Raw genomic sequence first — 18813 nt, forward strand, 5'->3', positions numbered from 1 at the left:
ATTAACCAGCTGCCTAGCCCTCGTGGTTCCGGAAAGACAAACGCCTTAAAAGAAACCCTAGCTGCTGCGCTCGCGGTGCGGGTCTGGGCGCGCGCGCTCCGCGCCTCGGGGCGAAGCGGACGAGGAGGAGCCTGAGCCGGGAGGCGGGAACGACCTGCCACGGGCGAGACGATGGAGCAGCATCTTTGGCGGCCGCGGCGGCGGCAGCAGCAGCAGCAGCAGCTCCTGAACACACCTCAATGAGAGCGGCGGTGGAAGCTGCTAAGCAGAAAGACGTAAGCAGGCCAACTATAGCTGCCGGCGGCTAGAGGGGATGTAAGCTGCTGGGCTCCAGGCTGCGAGGTGCGCAATCCCCAGCAGACCCATGGTGGAGCAGGAGCAGCCGGCGTTGCCACAGGTGATCTGATCTCCTGCGACGGTAGCTCAGTCAGCCGCGCGTATTTCAGAACATCCCTATTTTAAAGTCCTTTTGGACTGGGTGCCAGCTGAAAAGGGGGAAGACTCCTAGTAAAAGTCTTAGTGCTGATAGATTGACGACCAAAATTTAAAAAGTGACTCCCTCCGTTACCTCCTCTCCTTGCTGCGAGGCAGATGGGAGCCATGGCTAACCCCTTACTCTGCTGCCTCCTGCTCGTTCACCTGGGATTGGGAGCTGCCGGCGCCAGCCGCGACCCTCCAAGTCGGACGGATTCCTCTCGAGAGAAGACCCTGAGGGCGAAGCAGCACGCCCAGCAGCCGGCTCGAGCCTCTGCCTCGGACCCCTCGGCTCCCTGGAGCCGCTCCACCGACGGCACCATCTTGGCGCAGAAAATCGCCGAGGAGGTGCCCATGGACGTGGCCTCTTACCTCTACACCGGGGACTCCCACCAGCTGAAGCGAGCCAACTGCTCCAGCCGCTACGAGTTGGCGGGCCTGCCGGGGAAGTCGCCTGCCCTAGCCAGCTCCCATCCCTCCTTGCACGGGGCGCTGGACACGCTGACACACGCCACCAACTTCCTCAACATGATGCTGCAGAGCAATAAGTCGCGGGAGCAGAACTCGCAGGACGACCTGGAGTGGTACCGGGCACTGGTGCGGAGCCTCCTGGAGGGTGAGCCCAGCATCTCCCGGGCGGCCATCACCTTCAGCACCGAGTCGCTGTCCGCCCCAGCCCCGCAGGTCTTCCTCCAGGCTACGCGCGAGGAGAGTCGCATCCTGCTCCAGGACCTGTCCTCCTCAGCACACCACCTGGCCAACGCCACGCTGGAGACCGAGTGGTTCCACGGCCTCCGGCGCAAGTGGAGGACTCACTTGCACCGCCGCGGCTCCAATCAGGGGCCCCGGGGCCTGGGCCACAGCTGGCGGCGCAGGGACGGTCTTAGCGGGGACAAGAGCCACGTCAAGTGGTCTCCGCCTTATCTGGAGTGCGAGAACGGCAGTTACAAGCCCGGGTGGTTGGTCACTCTCTCCGCTGCTTTCTACGGGTTGCAGCCTAACCTGGTCCCGGAATTCAGGTAGGGAGGGAAAAAAGATAAAAGCAAAGCCTTCTTTCCGGGTTCATGGGTAGGTGCGCATGTGGGGAAGGAACACTGTGGCTGTGACATTTAGGCCTCCCACCTTCAAAGCAGAGCCCCAGGCTGAGGGACACCCCACGCAGGCGCAAGTGCTTAGGGACAAGAAGTGCCCCGCATTTGTCAGCTTCAGACACTCAGCAAAAGCTTTTCTCTCAAATCAGTTCCCCTGCAAGGGGCAAGGGACGGGAGCTCTTGGTAGAGCTGAGAGATGCCCTATGTTTCTCTCTAACCCTCGGGAGAGCAGGGAGGGGAGTTCTCGGTCAGGGGTGATGCACTGCACCCTGGCAAGCTCAGGGCATGCCAGCCAGGCACAGAGTGGTGAGCCAACTCACAAGAGTAGGAAAGGGAGTGGGAAGAAAAGAGTTCGTTATTTCCGCCACTTCGGGATAGGCTCTACCTACTTCTTCCTACGTGTGTAGTTTGAGGCGCCAGTCTGTTGTTAGTCAGTTACCAGAGCGCCTAATGAAAACGCTGCAATCCCCTGGGCAGTTCTGTCCCTTCAGCAGTGAGTCAGTCCCAGCAGCACAGCTGTCTCTAGGATCCATACTTTGCAGTTTGACAGGTGGGCTCCTTCTACTTGTCTCCCTCCTTCCCTCAACCCATCTCCCATTCCTTCGTCCCCTCTTTCTCCTGTTTTCTGTGTTAGGCACACCTAAGGGTTCTCTGGCCCTTCACATACACACATTTTATAAATGAACCTGGTTGAGTTATCCTAGGGAGGGAGGGATCAGTTCTCACTGAATTCACTCAGGGAGCTCAGAGAAAATTTAGTAATTGTTCTGTATTTCCTGCCTCAAGGTATAGCATTTGTGGGAAGATGAGAATTTGCAGATTAGCAGGTGGTAACTTGTGCCCTGGGACGTGCCTGATTTTTGGGGTGAGGGACTTTTAGAAGTAGCCCTGTTGAGTGAACATGAGGAACAGAAAGGAAAGAGTAGAAACTCCAAAGAAGGCCTGGGAGAAGGCCACAGATTGACTGGTATCCTCCCCAATTCCCAATGGGAAGAAGGTCTTGGGGGTTGAGGTTGCTTCTGTACTTTTTGGGAAACTGGGCAAAAGTGAGAAACGTGTGTGTTTTAATGCCCTTTTGGTACAACAAGGACAGGATGATGACCTGGTGAAAGTTACCAGGGGGAGTACTGGGTGGGCAAATGGGAGGAGTCAGAAAGCTTATTTGTCTTGGCACTGTTATTTACTGCTGAATGACCTCAAGAAAGTTGCTTAATCTCTCTGGGCCTCAACAACTTACCTATCAAGTAAGGGAGTTGAACTAGATGGTCTCTAGGGAGTTATAAAATTCTGTGGCTTTTAATGCTGGCAACACTTGAGAAGGTATAAATGAAAAGTAACCTCCTTTCTCTAATTCTGTATGACCATATTAAATGTTTTTTTGGTGTGTCTATCTCTTTAAAGGATCTTGTCTTAAACCAGCGTAACTCTTTCCTACTTTAAGGATAATCTTATTTCCTCCTGATTTCTGCAGGATCCTATTAGTAAAAGCTGAGCCCAGCTTTGAGTCTTTGCTATATTATTTGCTCAGAAAAGATCTGCAGATGCCATTCACTGCTAGAAAATTGCTTTTGGCCTTCGCATAAGCCTTTTCAGGGAGTCCCAGGGCCCAGGACTGAAAGATCAGTTGATCAATCGATCGATTGATCTATCCATTCATCCAGCTTACTAATGTATATTGATACTTTATGTTAGGCTCTGTGCTAACTGCTTTGCATGTATTATCTTGATTAATCCTCACAACAAACCTGGGTTAGGTTTTATTAGTTTCCCCGTTTTACAGAAAAGGAACCTGAAGCACAGAGAGATTAAGCTTCTTTCCTAAGATCACGCAGCAGTTAAGCAGTAGAGTCGGGATTTGAGCTTGATTCACACTTTTAACCACTATGCTAAACTCTGTCTCATGAAGGTGTCCTAGGAGTGCTGCATGTATTGCAGCTGCTGCATAAAAATATATGTATTTTCAAGGGTCAGATGTGAGACTGGGGATGAGAACCATTCATTTTCGGAAGTATTTCTCATAAGGCTTAGAAAGCATAGGTCACCTACATGAACTCAGGCCTTCCGCAGGCCAAGATAAAAGGCTGAGACACCAGGGGTCATGTCGTGTAGGCTCACACGACCCTATCTAATTTTTGGACTATGTTCAGAAAATAGATTGTTTCCTCTGGCTGAGTCTCTTTAAGTGCCTTCCTAGTCATCGATGGTGTTCTTTAGCCAAGGCACGAAGCCAGGCCATTTAGTGTGTGGCTCTCTACAGAATCTGGCTCCTCCTAGCAGCACGCATGAAGAGCAGAATAAGTGCTCTCCTGTGAGTACTTTTGCCCCATGTCCCATGCTCCTCAAGTACTGTATTGAGGATTCGCACAGATGTTAATTATAGGAACTGGAAGAAATCTTAGATCAGATGGTTCTTCCTGTTTCATAAAGAAACAGATAAGAAAGGTGAAGCGACTTGTCCAAGAATCACACACTATGTCATATATATATATAAATTTCAATGGGCCTTTTCTGTCTCTTCATACTCATAAAAGGCAAATGTTTTTGATGTTGTTGATGTTTTATCACCTAAGATGTGTATTCTAAACTTTTATAACGTAAGTGAATAATATTGTACAGGTATGGTAACAGGTAAACCCCAAATGAATTTCTGAGAAACCATGACTAAGCTCTAATCATGATTTTAAATCTATTTTGAATCTATAGAGTGTTATTTGCAAAAAGCCTTATCTGTAATAAAAAAATTTGCTAATGATTTCCTCATGGAAGAGAAGAGGAGGATAAACTTTGTAGTAAGATTTTCATTTAACTTCAGTTACTATTTCAGCTAATATTTCCCCAGGTCTTACTTACAAGGTTCAAGATTTAAATTATATTTTATTTTTAGAGAATTCAAATCTGAAATATGAAATTCAAAAGTAATGTGGAAAACATGGTCAACTACCTTCTTATATTAATGCTTATCACTGTAAAACACCTCTCAGAATAAATTTTATTCCTCTGCTTCAGAATGACACAGGTTTCTTAAATTTTAAGGCCTAGTATAAGACTCACATGTGAAGAGAAGTTTATTGCTCTTTTTTTCCCCCCAAAATGGCATTAGTGCTTTACCTAAATGGCTCCTGAGTCTTGTTATAGACCTATAGTATAAACACTTAAGTTCTCATCTTCTATCCCAGCAAAAAAAAAAAAGAGAGACTAACAATTTAAGGTATACTCTAAATTATTTTTATTTATCATATTAGGTTTGTGATGTCCTTGCAGAGTTTTCTTCAAAGTTAAGTCCTTTGCTTTTGTACACTAATTTTTCTGTGTGGAACTTAAAGTACTATGGAGTTTGAGCCCATTCTAATGAAATCATAGACATATTCCTGGTGGTGGTTGGAACTGTTTAGTGCCTAGGATGAATATAAGGTACCTAAGTGTTGGTTGAATTTAAATTCAGGTAAAGGAACCTTTGGGAATTCTTACTTGATGATCCGTAAGGGATTTTGGAATTCATTTGGTTTCTTTCCTCTTCTCATTGTACAGTGGAGGAAACTAAGACCCAGAGGGCTAAAGGAATTTGCTAGAGTGGCACAGCTCTTTTGTGGTGGGTTAGAATTAATGGGAACCAATATATATTGAGCATCTACTATGTGTCAGATGTTTTATAAATATCCCACTGCATGTAGTTCTTAGTATTCTCAGGTAGTTACAACTTCAGGAAAGTTGAGCAACTTGCCCAGGGCAACACAGCTAGTAAATTAGGGAGCGTGAATTAAATTTAGATCTATCTAGCTATGAGGCTTGTATTGTCTTTCTACTACCCTATGCTGCTATCTCTTAATTACCAATTTTGTTTTCACCTTGTTATTAAAAATGTAACATGGTATTGGCTTGAAATAATTAATATATTTGGCCAAATAAGTGACAGACACTTGTTTTTTTGGCCAATCATATAATCAAGTATGTTGTATAGAGAGAAGAGTATTAGACTTGAGTCAGAACTTTGCCCTAAGTCCCAGTTTTGTCTCTGACTGGCTGTATTACCTGTCTGAAAATCAGTTTCTGCACAATTAAAACGTGGAAAGAGACTTGGCGATATCCATATACCTTTATAACTCTTTGTTCTATGAGTTCTTAAGCGACCTATCCAACGGGCAACAAGGAGGCTTTGGAAACAGGACTGATACACATAAATGCAGTACCTTGTGGAAATGATATTGATGGGGGAGGAACGTGCAGAAGAAGAGGACACCAAATGAATGTCAGATGTGCATTTTTCCACCATAGTGTGGAAACGCCTTTTTAGAAACTTACATAATTAACATTGGTGTCACTGAGTCACTGACTCCTGAGGGGTTACTTCCTTCTCCTTCACAAACATGTGCCCACACACCTCCATCAGAGATTCTGATATAGATCTCTGCAGATGCCAATTTACATAGTATTAGAGAAAAGACCATCTTGCTCTAGGCCAAACATATCCTGTCTCTCTTGTGGGTACTGGTAGTGGTGAAGAGGTTACCTATAGGAACACGACAGAGCTGTCTACCTGGGTAATGGAACAGAGTTTTTAGATGGACTTCTGCTGTTGAGGCTTTTGAGTCTCAATTATTTCATCTTTAAGCTGTGAATAGTAAAGTGTATCTTTGGGATTTTGTAAAGACTAAATGAAGAACTGTCATCACACAGGAAGTTCAGTAAATATTTTGTGTCACAGCGTCTGTCTTCCTAAATACTGAACACTTTTAGTTGTATTGAAGTCACATGATTTATAGTAATTTATAATTTATATAATGACTTAGTTTCATTCCTATTATTGCGAAGGCTTGTAATTACAGTGGATCATGGGGGAAATACTGGCCTTGGAGACAGGAGACATTGACCCCAGCCTGGACCACATCCTTGACTATGGTGTTCCCATGGGCAGCAGTTGCCTTTCTAATCCTGTTTCCTCATCTGTAAATTAAAGGGGGCTGGACTAGGTGACCTGTTGGGTTCCTTATAATCTAAAAGTCTATGATTATGTACATAATTAAATGTGTCACTTTAACTTGTGAAGTTTCGATGGTTATGCTGAAACCAGTTAATGTATCCTCACTTAACTGCAGATCATGTTCATATATGTTCAGTGTTTAACTTTATCATGGTCATTTACTCATAGGATATTTAGAGAAAGCCCTCTCGGTGTACACTGAATTAAGTATATATACTAAGGGAAATGAGAACTCCATTTCAAAATAAGAATAAGCATGATCTGAGTTTCTAGATCTTGAAAGATCACCTGAAATTTACTTAAAGTCAACAAGAAGCTGTTTCACAGATTTCTAAACCAAGGGCCTCAGTACACTTGTGTAATTTTCCCCAAGGTAATCAATGTTTAGGCATCCTGAAGCTCCTACTTACTGTTTAAAAACAACCTGTCTCTGACTTAACTCTGTAGTTGGTGTTAATACTTCAAAGGAGGCTATTTAGTGTGGTGTAGCAGTGGTACAGCATTATCTTGCCACCTTCTAGAACACGCATTCGGAAGCTGAAATGGGATTTCAAGACTGCTAAATAAATGACAAGAGTTTAGGCCTCCCCTCTGGGGAGAGAACTCATGCCTCACAAGACTGATTTTATGGCCTCAATTGCTGGATAAGTCAAATTTTACTTTCAACTTCATAAAAGCAGCAGTTTGTTGTTCACTGTTCAGGGTTTTAAGGCTACCTTTTCCCAAGATGCACCGTGTTTTATGATTATATTGTAATATACTGGGATGCCAAGAAGTATGCTGTTGGTGTTATTTGTACTTGGTTGGTACAGAAGCATTAGGGCCTTGTTTGTTTTCTCTATTCAGTTCTGGATTGATGTTCACAGGGTTATTTAAACAGAATTACTGAAACAGTACATTGGAATTTTGATAACTTTGGCAGCTTGATGGCCACTATGTGCAAACAGGCAGTTCAGCGGTCTTGGGGCTATGTTTCAGAGACTTTGCAGACAACAGCATCATTAGGCTCTTGCCCAGCACAGCTATGGCACATACGTACATTGGCTTGTTTTGCTGGTCTTTTAGTATTATTCGTTTTTCAAGTTTTAGCAAGAAACCTTTTCTGGTGTAATTTCTACTTTGGCTGGGCATTTACTCATCTAACAAGTCTTTCTTCCTAAAACTTGACCTATGAAAAGATTTAGGTGGATAGGCTGTTCTATAAAATACTTCTTCAATACCAAACTTAGTGTAGGAACCATGACTGACTTTCTCTTTTACACCAAAGGATATTATAGTGCCTCAAAGCAATCACAGGAGTCACCTAGTTTCATTACCTTCATTATAGGTAGAATTTATAGAAAACAGAGATTAGCTTAAATGTGATCTGACCCCAAGATCATTTTCTCCAAAAAACAGTTTCCTTCCTTTTTATTAAAGAAGGCAGTCTCTTTCTCTTTTATAGTTAACTGATACTTATAATTAATTGAAATCCAGTTAATTTTTATTCATTATAATACCTCTTGTAACTTTCCCCCATTTAGAATAAGACAAAACAGGATTAAAAAAAATCCTGTCCAGTTAGCAAAGTACCCAGTGCACTTATAACCTAAAAGGGAACTTAGAATTACATAAGATGTTGGTTTACTTTCTTAACCTGGTTTTCTCACCACTTATGTGTTTTCCAACGTGTATGCCTTATTACGTTATCGTGGAAGGATTTTTATAGAATAACAAGACACATGGCTTTTATCTCAGAAAGAGGAAAAGGTATTGTAGTACAAAATAATGTATTTTATCAATTCTAAGATGTACCTTTTCCACATTTTGATGTCTCTCAAACTGAGATGTGTCTTAATGATTGGGGGCATGTCATTTCCAATTGGCATACACTTTCTTTTAGTGGTACAGAATGTAATAGCATATCTTACAATTAATGGCATCTTATATTTGATGAACTGTGATATTAGAAAATGGGAAATTAAATTCCATGGTCTCTCCAACTATAAAGTTCTACTATCATCTATAAGCTATCAATATGCAGCAAAATATGCCTATATGGAAACAAAAAACCTAGACCTTACTGCTGTATATCAGATTGCTATTTGTCTTCATAATAATTTTTAAAACAAGACAAGCTATACTAAAACATGTAACTACACTGTCTTTTTAATATATGTGAAATACACAAAACATCGGGCCAGAAGCTGCAGAAACTTATTTTCAGAATAGGTGAGGTAAGGATTATCAAAATCTTTCCTACACCATCTGGCAAAGCGTTTCACTCACACTGTGGGGAGATGGATAGGACAGTGAGAATACAAGACCACTTATAAACTAAAAATAGAGGGACTAGATCTGTCTTTCCTTTCTAAAGTGCTTAGAGGTTTCAGGGTGGAAATAAAAGCTTTGTGGTGTAGCCATGTAACTAGTTTTGGTTAAAGAGATTTAAATGGAATTGTGGACGTATGCGTTTTTTCTCTTTCTTTTCTAGTCAGTTGCCGGGAATGGAATGAAGAGTTTGGCTGTCCCCTTATTTGATGCCTTAGACCACTGTGTAGAGCAGGGTGTCTCAACCTCAGAACTATCGACATTTGGGGCCAGATAACCCTTTTCTGTGGGGGCTTTTTCGCTGTAAGATGTTTAGCAGCACCCCTGACTCTACCCACAGGATGCCAGTAGCAACCTCCCTGCCCAGTGTGACAATCAAAAATGTCTACGAACATTGCCAAGTATCACCTAAGAGGTAAAAATGTCTCTGGTTGAAAGCAGCTGGTGTAGAGGGAACACATATAAAAATGCTATTCTGTGGCTATCCTATTTCAAGAGTTCTATATGTATCTATGTGCGTGTGTGTGTGTATGTGTGTGTGTGTGTGAGAGTGTGTGTGTGTGTGTGTTTGTCAGATCACATTTCTATTTGTTTGTCTGGAACATAAGATCACTGCATATGTAGAATCTGACATGAATGAGAACTGGAAAATTTTGATGAATCGATGGAATATTAATTCACATTTAGATGTCATTAAGGCTCAAAAAGAACATCTGGCCAAATTATTTCCAGAACTTGTTGCTAAGCATGGATTTGCTACTTATATAGCTAAATGTCTCATATTTAAGATTTCCCATTAAAGGATGCATTTGGAAAAGAAAATGTGTGTGTGTGTGTGTGTGTGTGTGTGTGTGTGAACCTCTGTGGGGACAAAGAGAGGAGAGAGGGAGAAAGTAGGGGGTAGAGAGGAGTGTGGACAGGGAACAAATGGAGATGAATGAAACGATGAAAAACAGTTAGCAATCTAGGATGCTGTGGAATAGTGTTTTACTTTTTCATGAAGCTCTGTTTACCACTGAGCACTTTCATAGTTCTGATGAAACTGAATTATTCTTTTCTAGCAAGTAGTGAGGAATCAAGTTCCTGAAGATTTAATCATTATAAAGATAGGTTGACTGTGCTTGCATTTCAGAACTTTATCTCAGGAAGTCAAAGCTATAAACAGGCTGATGCAGAGCTTATCCATTAAAGGAATACTAATACCTTACAATATATATTCTTAAAATGCTCTGGTTTTTTTAATGATTTTTTTTTTTTTTTTTGGCTGCGCTGCATGGCTTGCAGGATCTTAGTTCCCCGACCAGGGATCCAACCCAGGCCCCCTGCAGTGGAAGCTTGGATCCTAACAGCTGGACCACCAGGGAATTCCCTAAAATGCTCTGTTTGCCACTTTACCTTTATTGATTCAACTAGAAGCTGTTCATAATTTGAACATATTATAAATGAAATTTCCTAGAAGAAATAATTAAAATGACATATTATATAGACATTATTTAAGGCTTTAACATGTTTAAAGACAGTTTTTAACATTACTATGTTTAGAATCCTGTCAGAAGAAACCTTAAAAAATAACAATGGCTACATGATGGAAAAGAATGTTTAGGCTTTACAAATTACCATAGCACAAACTGATGCATGCCTGCTTCCTCATGTGCCATCCATAAACATGTAGTACATGTGAGCTTCAGGGGCAAGAAACGAGGAGCGTGCTGCTGTATATTGTGTTGATTACAGAGAAATGAGAGATGATGTTGTGAATGTTAAGAGATGAGACCAAAGCTCATGAAGAGAAAGATGAAGATTACTATTTATCTGGATAAGGCACACTTGAGAAAGCTGTTTCAGGTACTAACTTAATAATTAGATTTGTGGGAAGGCCCTCATATTACAGCCCTCTGAAAGTTATTTAGAAATCTATTTGTCTTTCCACTTTTTTGAGAAAGAAGCAAATAACAACTGGGGCATTCTTGAAAGAAACAATGTTCTAGTAAACATCCTGGGAAAGCTCCTTTTTGAAGAATTAGAATTTTAGAAGTAAAAAGGATTTTAGAGATCATGTAATCCAACTTATTTTTACTTTTACACATGAGGAAATTGAGACCCAGGGAAGTGGTGACCATCACTTGCACTGGCTATGGCTGCAGTGAACTTGTAGTTTAATAACAGGCACAGATAAAAAGACCCTGAGTCATCAAGTAAACGTTAATTTACGGTCATTATTCACTGATTCCAAACTTGGCTGGGTATCAGGATCACCTGAAAAGCCTGACAGTACATTCCTAGGCCCTTTCAGACCCTGTGAAGAAGACATGTGGGGACAGCTTCAGAAGTCTGTATCAAAAACAAAGTCTTGGGGCTTCCCTGGTGGCGCAGTGGTTAAGAATCCACCTGCCAATGCAGGGGACACAGGTTCGAGCCTTGGTCCGGGAAGATCCCACATGCCGCGGAGCAACTAAGCCTGTGTGCCACAACTACTGAGCTCGTGTGCCACAGCTACTGAGCTCGTGTGCCACAGCAACTGAAGCCAGCGCGCCTAGAGCCCGTGCTCCACAACAAGAGAAGCCACTGCAATGAGAAGCCCGCGCACCACAACTAAGAGTAGACCCGCTCGCCGCAACTAGAGAAAGCCCACGTGCAGCAACGAAGACCCAACGCAGCCAAAAATAAATAAAAATAAAGTAAATTTCAACAAAACAAAACAAAACAAAAACCAAAGTCTCCATAATTCACAAGGAGCTGGTCCTTAAACACAAACGTGGGAAAAATTAAACAGTATCTGATAAGCTTGAAACACATAAAATTCCTTTTAAACGATTTTAAGAGTAAGAATTAAGAGTTGTAAATACTTGGCAGCTTCAGCTGTAGTTGTGCAAAAACTTTGGCTGCCGGCCATGACCCTACTGGCAAGGGCAGAATGACTAGTAGGTTATGAAGGCAGAGGGATCACAGAGACTATCATGAGAACAGCTGCCTCTTGTTGTTATAATTTGTCTCTTTATGTAAACATCCTATTTCCCCAACCAGTTCTACAGGTCCTTCAAATGCAAGGACCACATTTCATGATTTCCCATATTCACTGCCTCTTGAAAGTGCCTTGCATATTTCAGGAAGTATGGAATAGTGTCTAAGAAGAAGGGTTTTAGGATTAAAAACCTAGATTTGAATCTATGAGCTTCCACTTTCACTTACTGTGTGATACTGGGCAAGTTATTTCCTTCTGTGACTCAATTTCTTTATCTGCAAAGAGTACAGATTACACTGTAAAGAGTAAACAATCTTACCTATGTAAAGAGCTTAGCATAATGTATGGAATGTGTTATTTAAAAAAATAACGTGGGCTTCCCTGGTGGCACAGTGGTTGAGAGTCCGCCTGCTGATGCAGGGGACACGGGTTCGTGCCCCGGTCCGGGAGGATCCCACATGCCGCGGAGCGGCTGGGCCCGTGAGCCATGGCCGCTGAGCCTGCGCGTCCGGAGCCTGTGCTCCGCAACGGGAGAGGCCACGGCAGTGAGAGGCCCGCGTACCGCAAAAAAAATAAATAAATAAAATAAAAATAAAATAATAACGTATATAACATGCGCCTGGCTAGGAGTATGGGTACTGAGGATATAATAGTGAAAATGACAGATAAAAATCTCTGTACCTGTGGATTATTTTGGTGGGTGGGGGGACATAGATGACAAACAAGCAAGATAAATATAATTCTTGATACAAACAAATGCTATAAGAAAATAAATATGATGTGGTAAAGAATGGCTGAGAGGTAAGGCCTGTTGCAGTAAATAGGGTGATTAAGGAAAACCTCTCTGAAGATGTGACTCTGAGTTAAGAAATGAAGGATGAGGAGACAGCCATGAAACAAGCTTAAGCTTAGGAATCATGCTTGAGATAGGGAACAGCGAGAACAAAGGCCTTGAGATAGGAATGAGCTTCAAATGCTCTAAAAGCACAAAGAAAGTCAATGTTGCTGGAATGTAGTGGCGGGGGGGTTGACATAGAAAATGAGAGTAAGGGATGTAGAAGGTGCTCAGTAAGTGGTTAAAATACAGAAACATGTTAAGGGTTTTACAAATTTCTAGCCCTGTAGTACTATGTAGATTGTGGATGTATTTTCGTTTTCTTTGCTTTCCATTTTTCTTTCCTCCTTTCTGTCTTGGCCTTCCTGCCCAGTGCCTCCCTTAGCTCTGAGAGCTTGGGCTTTCCAGCTTCTCTGATGAGATTTCAGTCAAAGAAGCTATTTACAGCTGCTCCATTCTTGGCTGTGAATGAATACACTGAAAGAGTTGAGTGGTAAGGGAGGTAGAGATTGAAAATCTAGAATTTCTTGCAAAGATCAGCTGGGTGCTTTTCTTGTTCCCTGGCTTAAACCTGTACAGTGAAACCCTTTCCAAACACAAACAGCAGGAGACTAAAGGCAGAGGCACAGCAGGCAAACTCAGGGGCAAAACACTTTCTCCCTCACCAGCATGCCTGAGATGACATGCAGTGGGTCCCCTACCTCTCTCAAGCTTGTGGCGGGCAGGTTTGTCGTTTGGCATTTCCCGCCTCACTCTGTTGTCTTTTATGGTGAGGACTAAGATGTCAGGTTAGGGGCTGCCTCAGAAACTGCCAGTGAGAGGCACAAGATACAGAAGTGAGACTGGAAAAGCCAGAAGGGACACCACAAACATTTGGACATGAATTTGGAGGAAGCAGACTTTGTACCATAGGAAAGGAAGTATAGGCAGAAGTACATCTCTAATGAAGAGAATTATCAATGGAAAATTGGGATTATGAATTTTGGGGATTAAAATCATCACCATGATACACTGATGATGATACGATGATACGATGATCAGCTTCTCTGATAAGACAAATGTGAAACTTAGCTTCTTTATATTTCACTTTTCCTTTCTCTACTCTCTCCATTGTTTTATTAATTATATTTAAAATTTTTCTATTGGTTACCTTGACTTTTATATCCATCAATTTAAAATAGTATCTTCTATTCTTTTCTTTCTTTATGCTCCTACTCCTATTCCAATACTTTTAGGTAATTCAAGATGGTAACATTTTCAGTCTGTCACTGCAGTAAAAAAAAAAAACCCAAAACCCACTTCTGTGTTTTGTCCATTAGTTGCTTCTAAAAATTAAAATCTGAATATCTGAATCTATGCCATTTTTAGAATATTCCAAATTTCAAGGACCAATGGATTTTCCCTCCCTTTTTTTAAGATCAGTTGCACAAAACCATGTTACCTTTAGTTTGTGCATATCTGCATGGAGACTTTTCACCTATTTTCCCTCCATGCAGCTGCCAATTGCTTTTCTCTTCACGTTAAAGAAATAAAAAGAAACCCTATGTTTTCTTATTTCTAAGATCATCCAACTTCTTAATCAATCGTTTGTTAAAGAAAATTTACATTTTTGTTGAAGACATGCTTCTTGGAGTCCCATAATTTGTACAAATTGCTTTAGGTCTTCTGCAGAATACCTATCATGGAACAATTTTCAAATTATTGAAATTTTGGATCCAGCTGTGTGTTGGGTGCTGGTCCTCTTATTTCAAGAATTCTTCTTTTTTCCCCACCCCTAAAACGCAATTTCAAGTACTTTTTCAGAAAGAATCTGTGGAAGGTAAAATTTCTAAGTCTCCCCGTGTCTGAAAATGTCTTTGTCTTCATGCATGATTGATTGTTTGTCTGTATATAGGATTATAGGTTCAAAGTCATTTTGCCCTCAGAATTTTAAAGACATTGTTACATTGTTTTTAGCATTCATTGTTGCTGGTGAAAAATTTGTTATTAACCTGATTCATTATACCTTTGTAGGTAATCTTTTCTCCTCACGGAAACTCTTAAGATCTTTTCTTTTTCCGTGGGGTTCTGAATGTTCATGATGATGTGCTTAGATGTGATTCTTTTTATTCATCAACCTCATCACTTAGTTGGCCCTTTTAGACTTTTCCACTCAGTAATTTTCTTTTATGATGGCTTAAAACTACGTTCTGCTATGCATTTTCTCTTTCTGGAACTCCTATAGTTAGGTATTCAACTTTCTGGATTGATCCCTGTATTTCTTAGCTCTTCTCTCATTTTTCATCTCTTTTTCTTTTTACTTTACTTTCTAGAAGATTTTATTTTTTCTACCTTTTTGAAAAATTAAATTAGTTTTCATTTAGCACTCACTTTTACTTTCCATGAACTCTTTCTTGCTCTAATTATTTCTTTTTCATAATTGTATGTTCATTTTCTTAAATCTCTTTGAGATATTAATTAAAATATCTATTGAATTGTCTTCTGTTCCCTGAATTATTGCTGTTTGTTCCAGGTTCAGTTATTTTGCTTGTTCATACCAGTTCTTCTCCTTTATGCTACCAGTTCATCTCAAATATGATCCTTATTAGCCATCAATGTTATGACTGAAGGGCTAGGTAAACATATATAGCTAGATGGCATGGATTCCTACGGCAGATGAGTAGCCTAGTTCCTCAGTAGGCCTCCCCTTGACTGTCAGGCTTTCAACATTCATTTTAGGATGCCTCAGAAGGAAGCTAGCAGTTTCTGGCTCACACTAGACGTTTACTCTGGGAGAACTATAACCATTTAGAAGTTTTAGTTCTTTCCAGACATTTCTTTCAATCTCTTTACAGAATAGATCTTGGTTTTTAGCTTGGGAATAAATGTCATCACTGCACGCAAGGAGAGGATGTGCCAACTCGTGTAACTGTTTAGAAGGAAATCCTTCAATTCATCACCTTGATGTCTGCCTCATTTTCTACTTCCACTCTTGATACCTGTTGACTTTGAGCTTAAAATCTTTCTGGAAACTCTGCTTAAAGAATAGTTTCCACCTCTGTTCCAGCCTTCTCCTGAGCATGTCCTGGGCTTAGCTGCCACCACTCTGGCTTATCATCAGTATGGTGCTGAAGAATTATGTCAAATTTCTGGTCAACTACTTCTTCTCATTCCCTCTTGTATCTATTTACTGCCATTAAAGTGGAGGGACGAGGTGGAGAAACATGCTCAACTCACCAACTTAAACAAGAACTCAAACTTAGGTCTTCTGACCAGTCTCCTTACCCTTATACCTAAGTTATGGACATCATACTCAGTTATTTTACTTATTAGGTGTGTGTCCTTAGGTATGCTATTTCACTTCTTTGTGTCCCAAACTTCTCAACTATTATTTAGGAGAATGATATTGACCATATATAGTCGTAATATAAATTGGGGAGAATAATATCAGTCACATAACAGTTCAGTGAGGGTGTTTTAAGGGTGTATAGCATAATGTATGACACACAATGAGTACCCAATAAATGATAACTTAAAACATAGGGTTCTAAGCATACAAGTACATCCTATATTTAGTTCATATCTTGGGTATCTAACCAAAGTACTTTAATTTAAATTCCAATGGGAACATTTAAAATTTACTTTATATTTATAGCCTTGCTTACTGTTATTATTTCTAAATCAGAAGAATTCATTGGCACAAGCTATATATCTTTCTCTGAAAAGTTACTATGAACGGCTAATTTGTACCTTTTGTATAAAATATTAGGGTCTACAAAGAAGTCATTTAGAATAAAAAACTGCAGAGTATCAGATGGGTAATTTGACTTGAAGAGCTATATGAATAAGAACCAACAGAAAAAAGAAATATAATGATTTTAAAAATGACTAACAAAAAAGATTATTTTCACTTAGCTATTGTAGCCAAGCATAACTGACTTGTTTAATGAAATCACCAGGAAACTCAAGGTAGAAAATCGTTACATTTTAAGACAGGTTAGTGTCCACATTAGACATTTATTTTCTGACAGAATATACTTTCTTCTTATTTTTTCTCCCCTAGCAATTAAAAAAAGTATGTCTTTGGACATATTATATAACTTTTCTGAACCTTATTTTCCTCATCTATAAATCAAGAAAAGTACTTGCTCTTTTATAGAAGTGTTATTTGAATAAAACGAGTCAAGACAGGTGATCTCTTTGTAGTGGGTTCCCTGACAAGGGATTTTCCACCCCATTTAGAAATGGTCATATTCAAAGAGGTGATATAAAGAACACTGTGGATGTGTTTGATAAAATAAACTGTCCTTTCTTCATTTAAAATTGAAATAGAATGTAGCTCAAAATTATTGCAGTGAAGGAAAACCATAAAATGAGACATTAGTCAGCTACTTTTGCAAAAGCAGCAAACTCAAAATGTATTTTTCAGGGGGACAATCATCTATTATCAAACTTTAAACCCTAGCACCTTTAAGATATGTGCTGCACTTAACTTTGAAAAAGGATCACCTTCAAGAGCCCCAAAGATTGTATACTTGTGGATGGAGAACTGATGTTCTGATTGACCTTACTTCATATTTATTGGTTCTCTCTCTTTTTAGAAATCAAACTTGAGTTATTTTCCCCACACAAAATACACAGATCTTCCCAAGGAAGGTGTGACCTGATTGCCAAAAGGCCTTCCAAGAACAAGAAGTCAGACAGAGGAAGACATTTGTCACTATGTCAAGCTTTGGCAAGCTTCTCTGGACATGGCAGCTGCAAAGTAGTGTGGGAGAACATTTTCTTGCTTTAAGACAGACTGTTGTCAAATTCTTCAAGATAATCTAGAGGGAATCAGACTGTGTTCTTGGTTCTCCTGTACTTCTTGTAGTTATGGGTTTGAGCTAAATGATAGAGATGTTTTTGTGAGCAGTGTTTTCTGAGGATGAGAGGCCCCAAGTGAGGAAGTTACCCAAAGATGACTGAAACATGAATCTACAGTCTTCTACAGTTATAAGGAAACAGAAAGGAAATTGCTCTTCGTCCCTTAAAAAAAAAGTCTCTTTTCCTTGATCCCACCCCACTAGCAACTAACCTGTGAAGTGTGCTCTTCTGTTCATGTGCTATTTGTGTGCAAATCATTTCAGTTAAATAATTGCTATATTTCTCATTATTCTGCTTACTTTTTATTTATACAATTCTGTTTTAAGAATCTCTTCCTGCTATGTATACAACCAGTCCATTTCCCCATTGATGCCTAGGACTCTACTGCTAAATAGCATGTAGAAATTGTCCAGTTCTAGGGATGGACACCCAGATAGTCTTCAGTTCCTTGCCATTACAATGACACTATGGTAAGCTTATACGCCCCTTTATGGACCTGCATGAGAATTTCCTTGAAAGATAAACTGAATTGCAGGATTTCTGGGTCACCGGGAGGGGTAAATATCATTTTACAAAATATTGCAAGCTTGCTCTCTAGACAGGCTGCATCAGTCTACATATCCACCAGCAGGGCATAGGGGCTCCTATAGCCTCACTTTCCTGCCAACACTTGGCATCATACAGGTTTCTAATTTTTTGCCATTTTAATGAATGTAAAGTGATATCTCACTATTGTTTTACTTTGCATTTCTCTGACTACTAATTAGCTTAAGCATCTCTTCATGTGCGTGTAAGCCTGTTGGGTTTACTTTTCTGTAAACTGCTTGTTTATAGCCTTTGCCCATTTCCTATTGTGATTCCTATATTTCTGTTTCGCTGCAAGAGATCCTGCTGTATTCTAGATATTATTTCCTTGTCAATTTTAGACACTGCAATATCACCCAATCTGTCATCTTTCAGGTAACTTTGCCCATAATATCTCCCCTTGAATGGAATTTTAAAAAATTTCTGATGCTACTTACTTAGTCAAAATTTTGCCTTACAGTTTATGCTTTTGGGTTTCATTTTAAGAAGTCTTTCAATGCTTTGCCACAAAAATATTCTCTTATAATCAACTACTACCATTAAAGTTTTACCTTTCACAGTCAGGTCTTTAACATTGGGAGTTCACCTTGGTATATGATATTGGGTAGGGATCCTGTTATTATTTTTATCCATTCAGTGAGCCAGGTTCCCAACATTATCAGCCTTTATCATACAAATAAGTGCCTTATATGCATGTGTATGTCTCTGAGCTCTTTGTTTTGTTCCACTGTTT

At 40.4% G+C, this 18813-nt stretch overlaps 1 protein-coding gene across 1 annotated transcript in view; it reads left to right on the forward strand.

The window, feature by feature from the left end:
- Nucleotides 1-417: 417 nt before the first annotated feature.
- GPR158 (G protein-coupled receptor 158) overlaps nucleotides 418-18813 on the forward strand; it is a 323232-nt gene continuing 304836 nt past the window's right edge. Inside the window, exon 1 of the mRNA XM_027121877.1 lies at nucleotides 418-1493. Within this exon, the coding sequence (XP_026977678.1) occupies nucleotides 592-1493 (902 nt within the window). The 5' untranslated portion in view covers nucleotides 418-591. The remainder of the gene's footprint in view (nucleotides 1494-18813) is intronic.

This window comes from Aethalodelphis obliquidens, unplaced genomic scaffold, assembly GCF_003676395.1.
Source record: "Aethalodelphis obliquidens isolate GAN/ISIS:26980383/991018 unplaced genomic scaffold, ASM367639v1 scaffold23, whole genome shotgun sequence".
Lineage (NCBI taxonomy): Eukaryota > Metazoa > Chordata > Mammalia > Artiodactyla > Delphinidae > Aethalodelphis > Aethalodelphis obliquidens.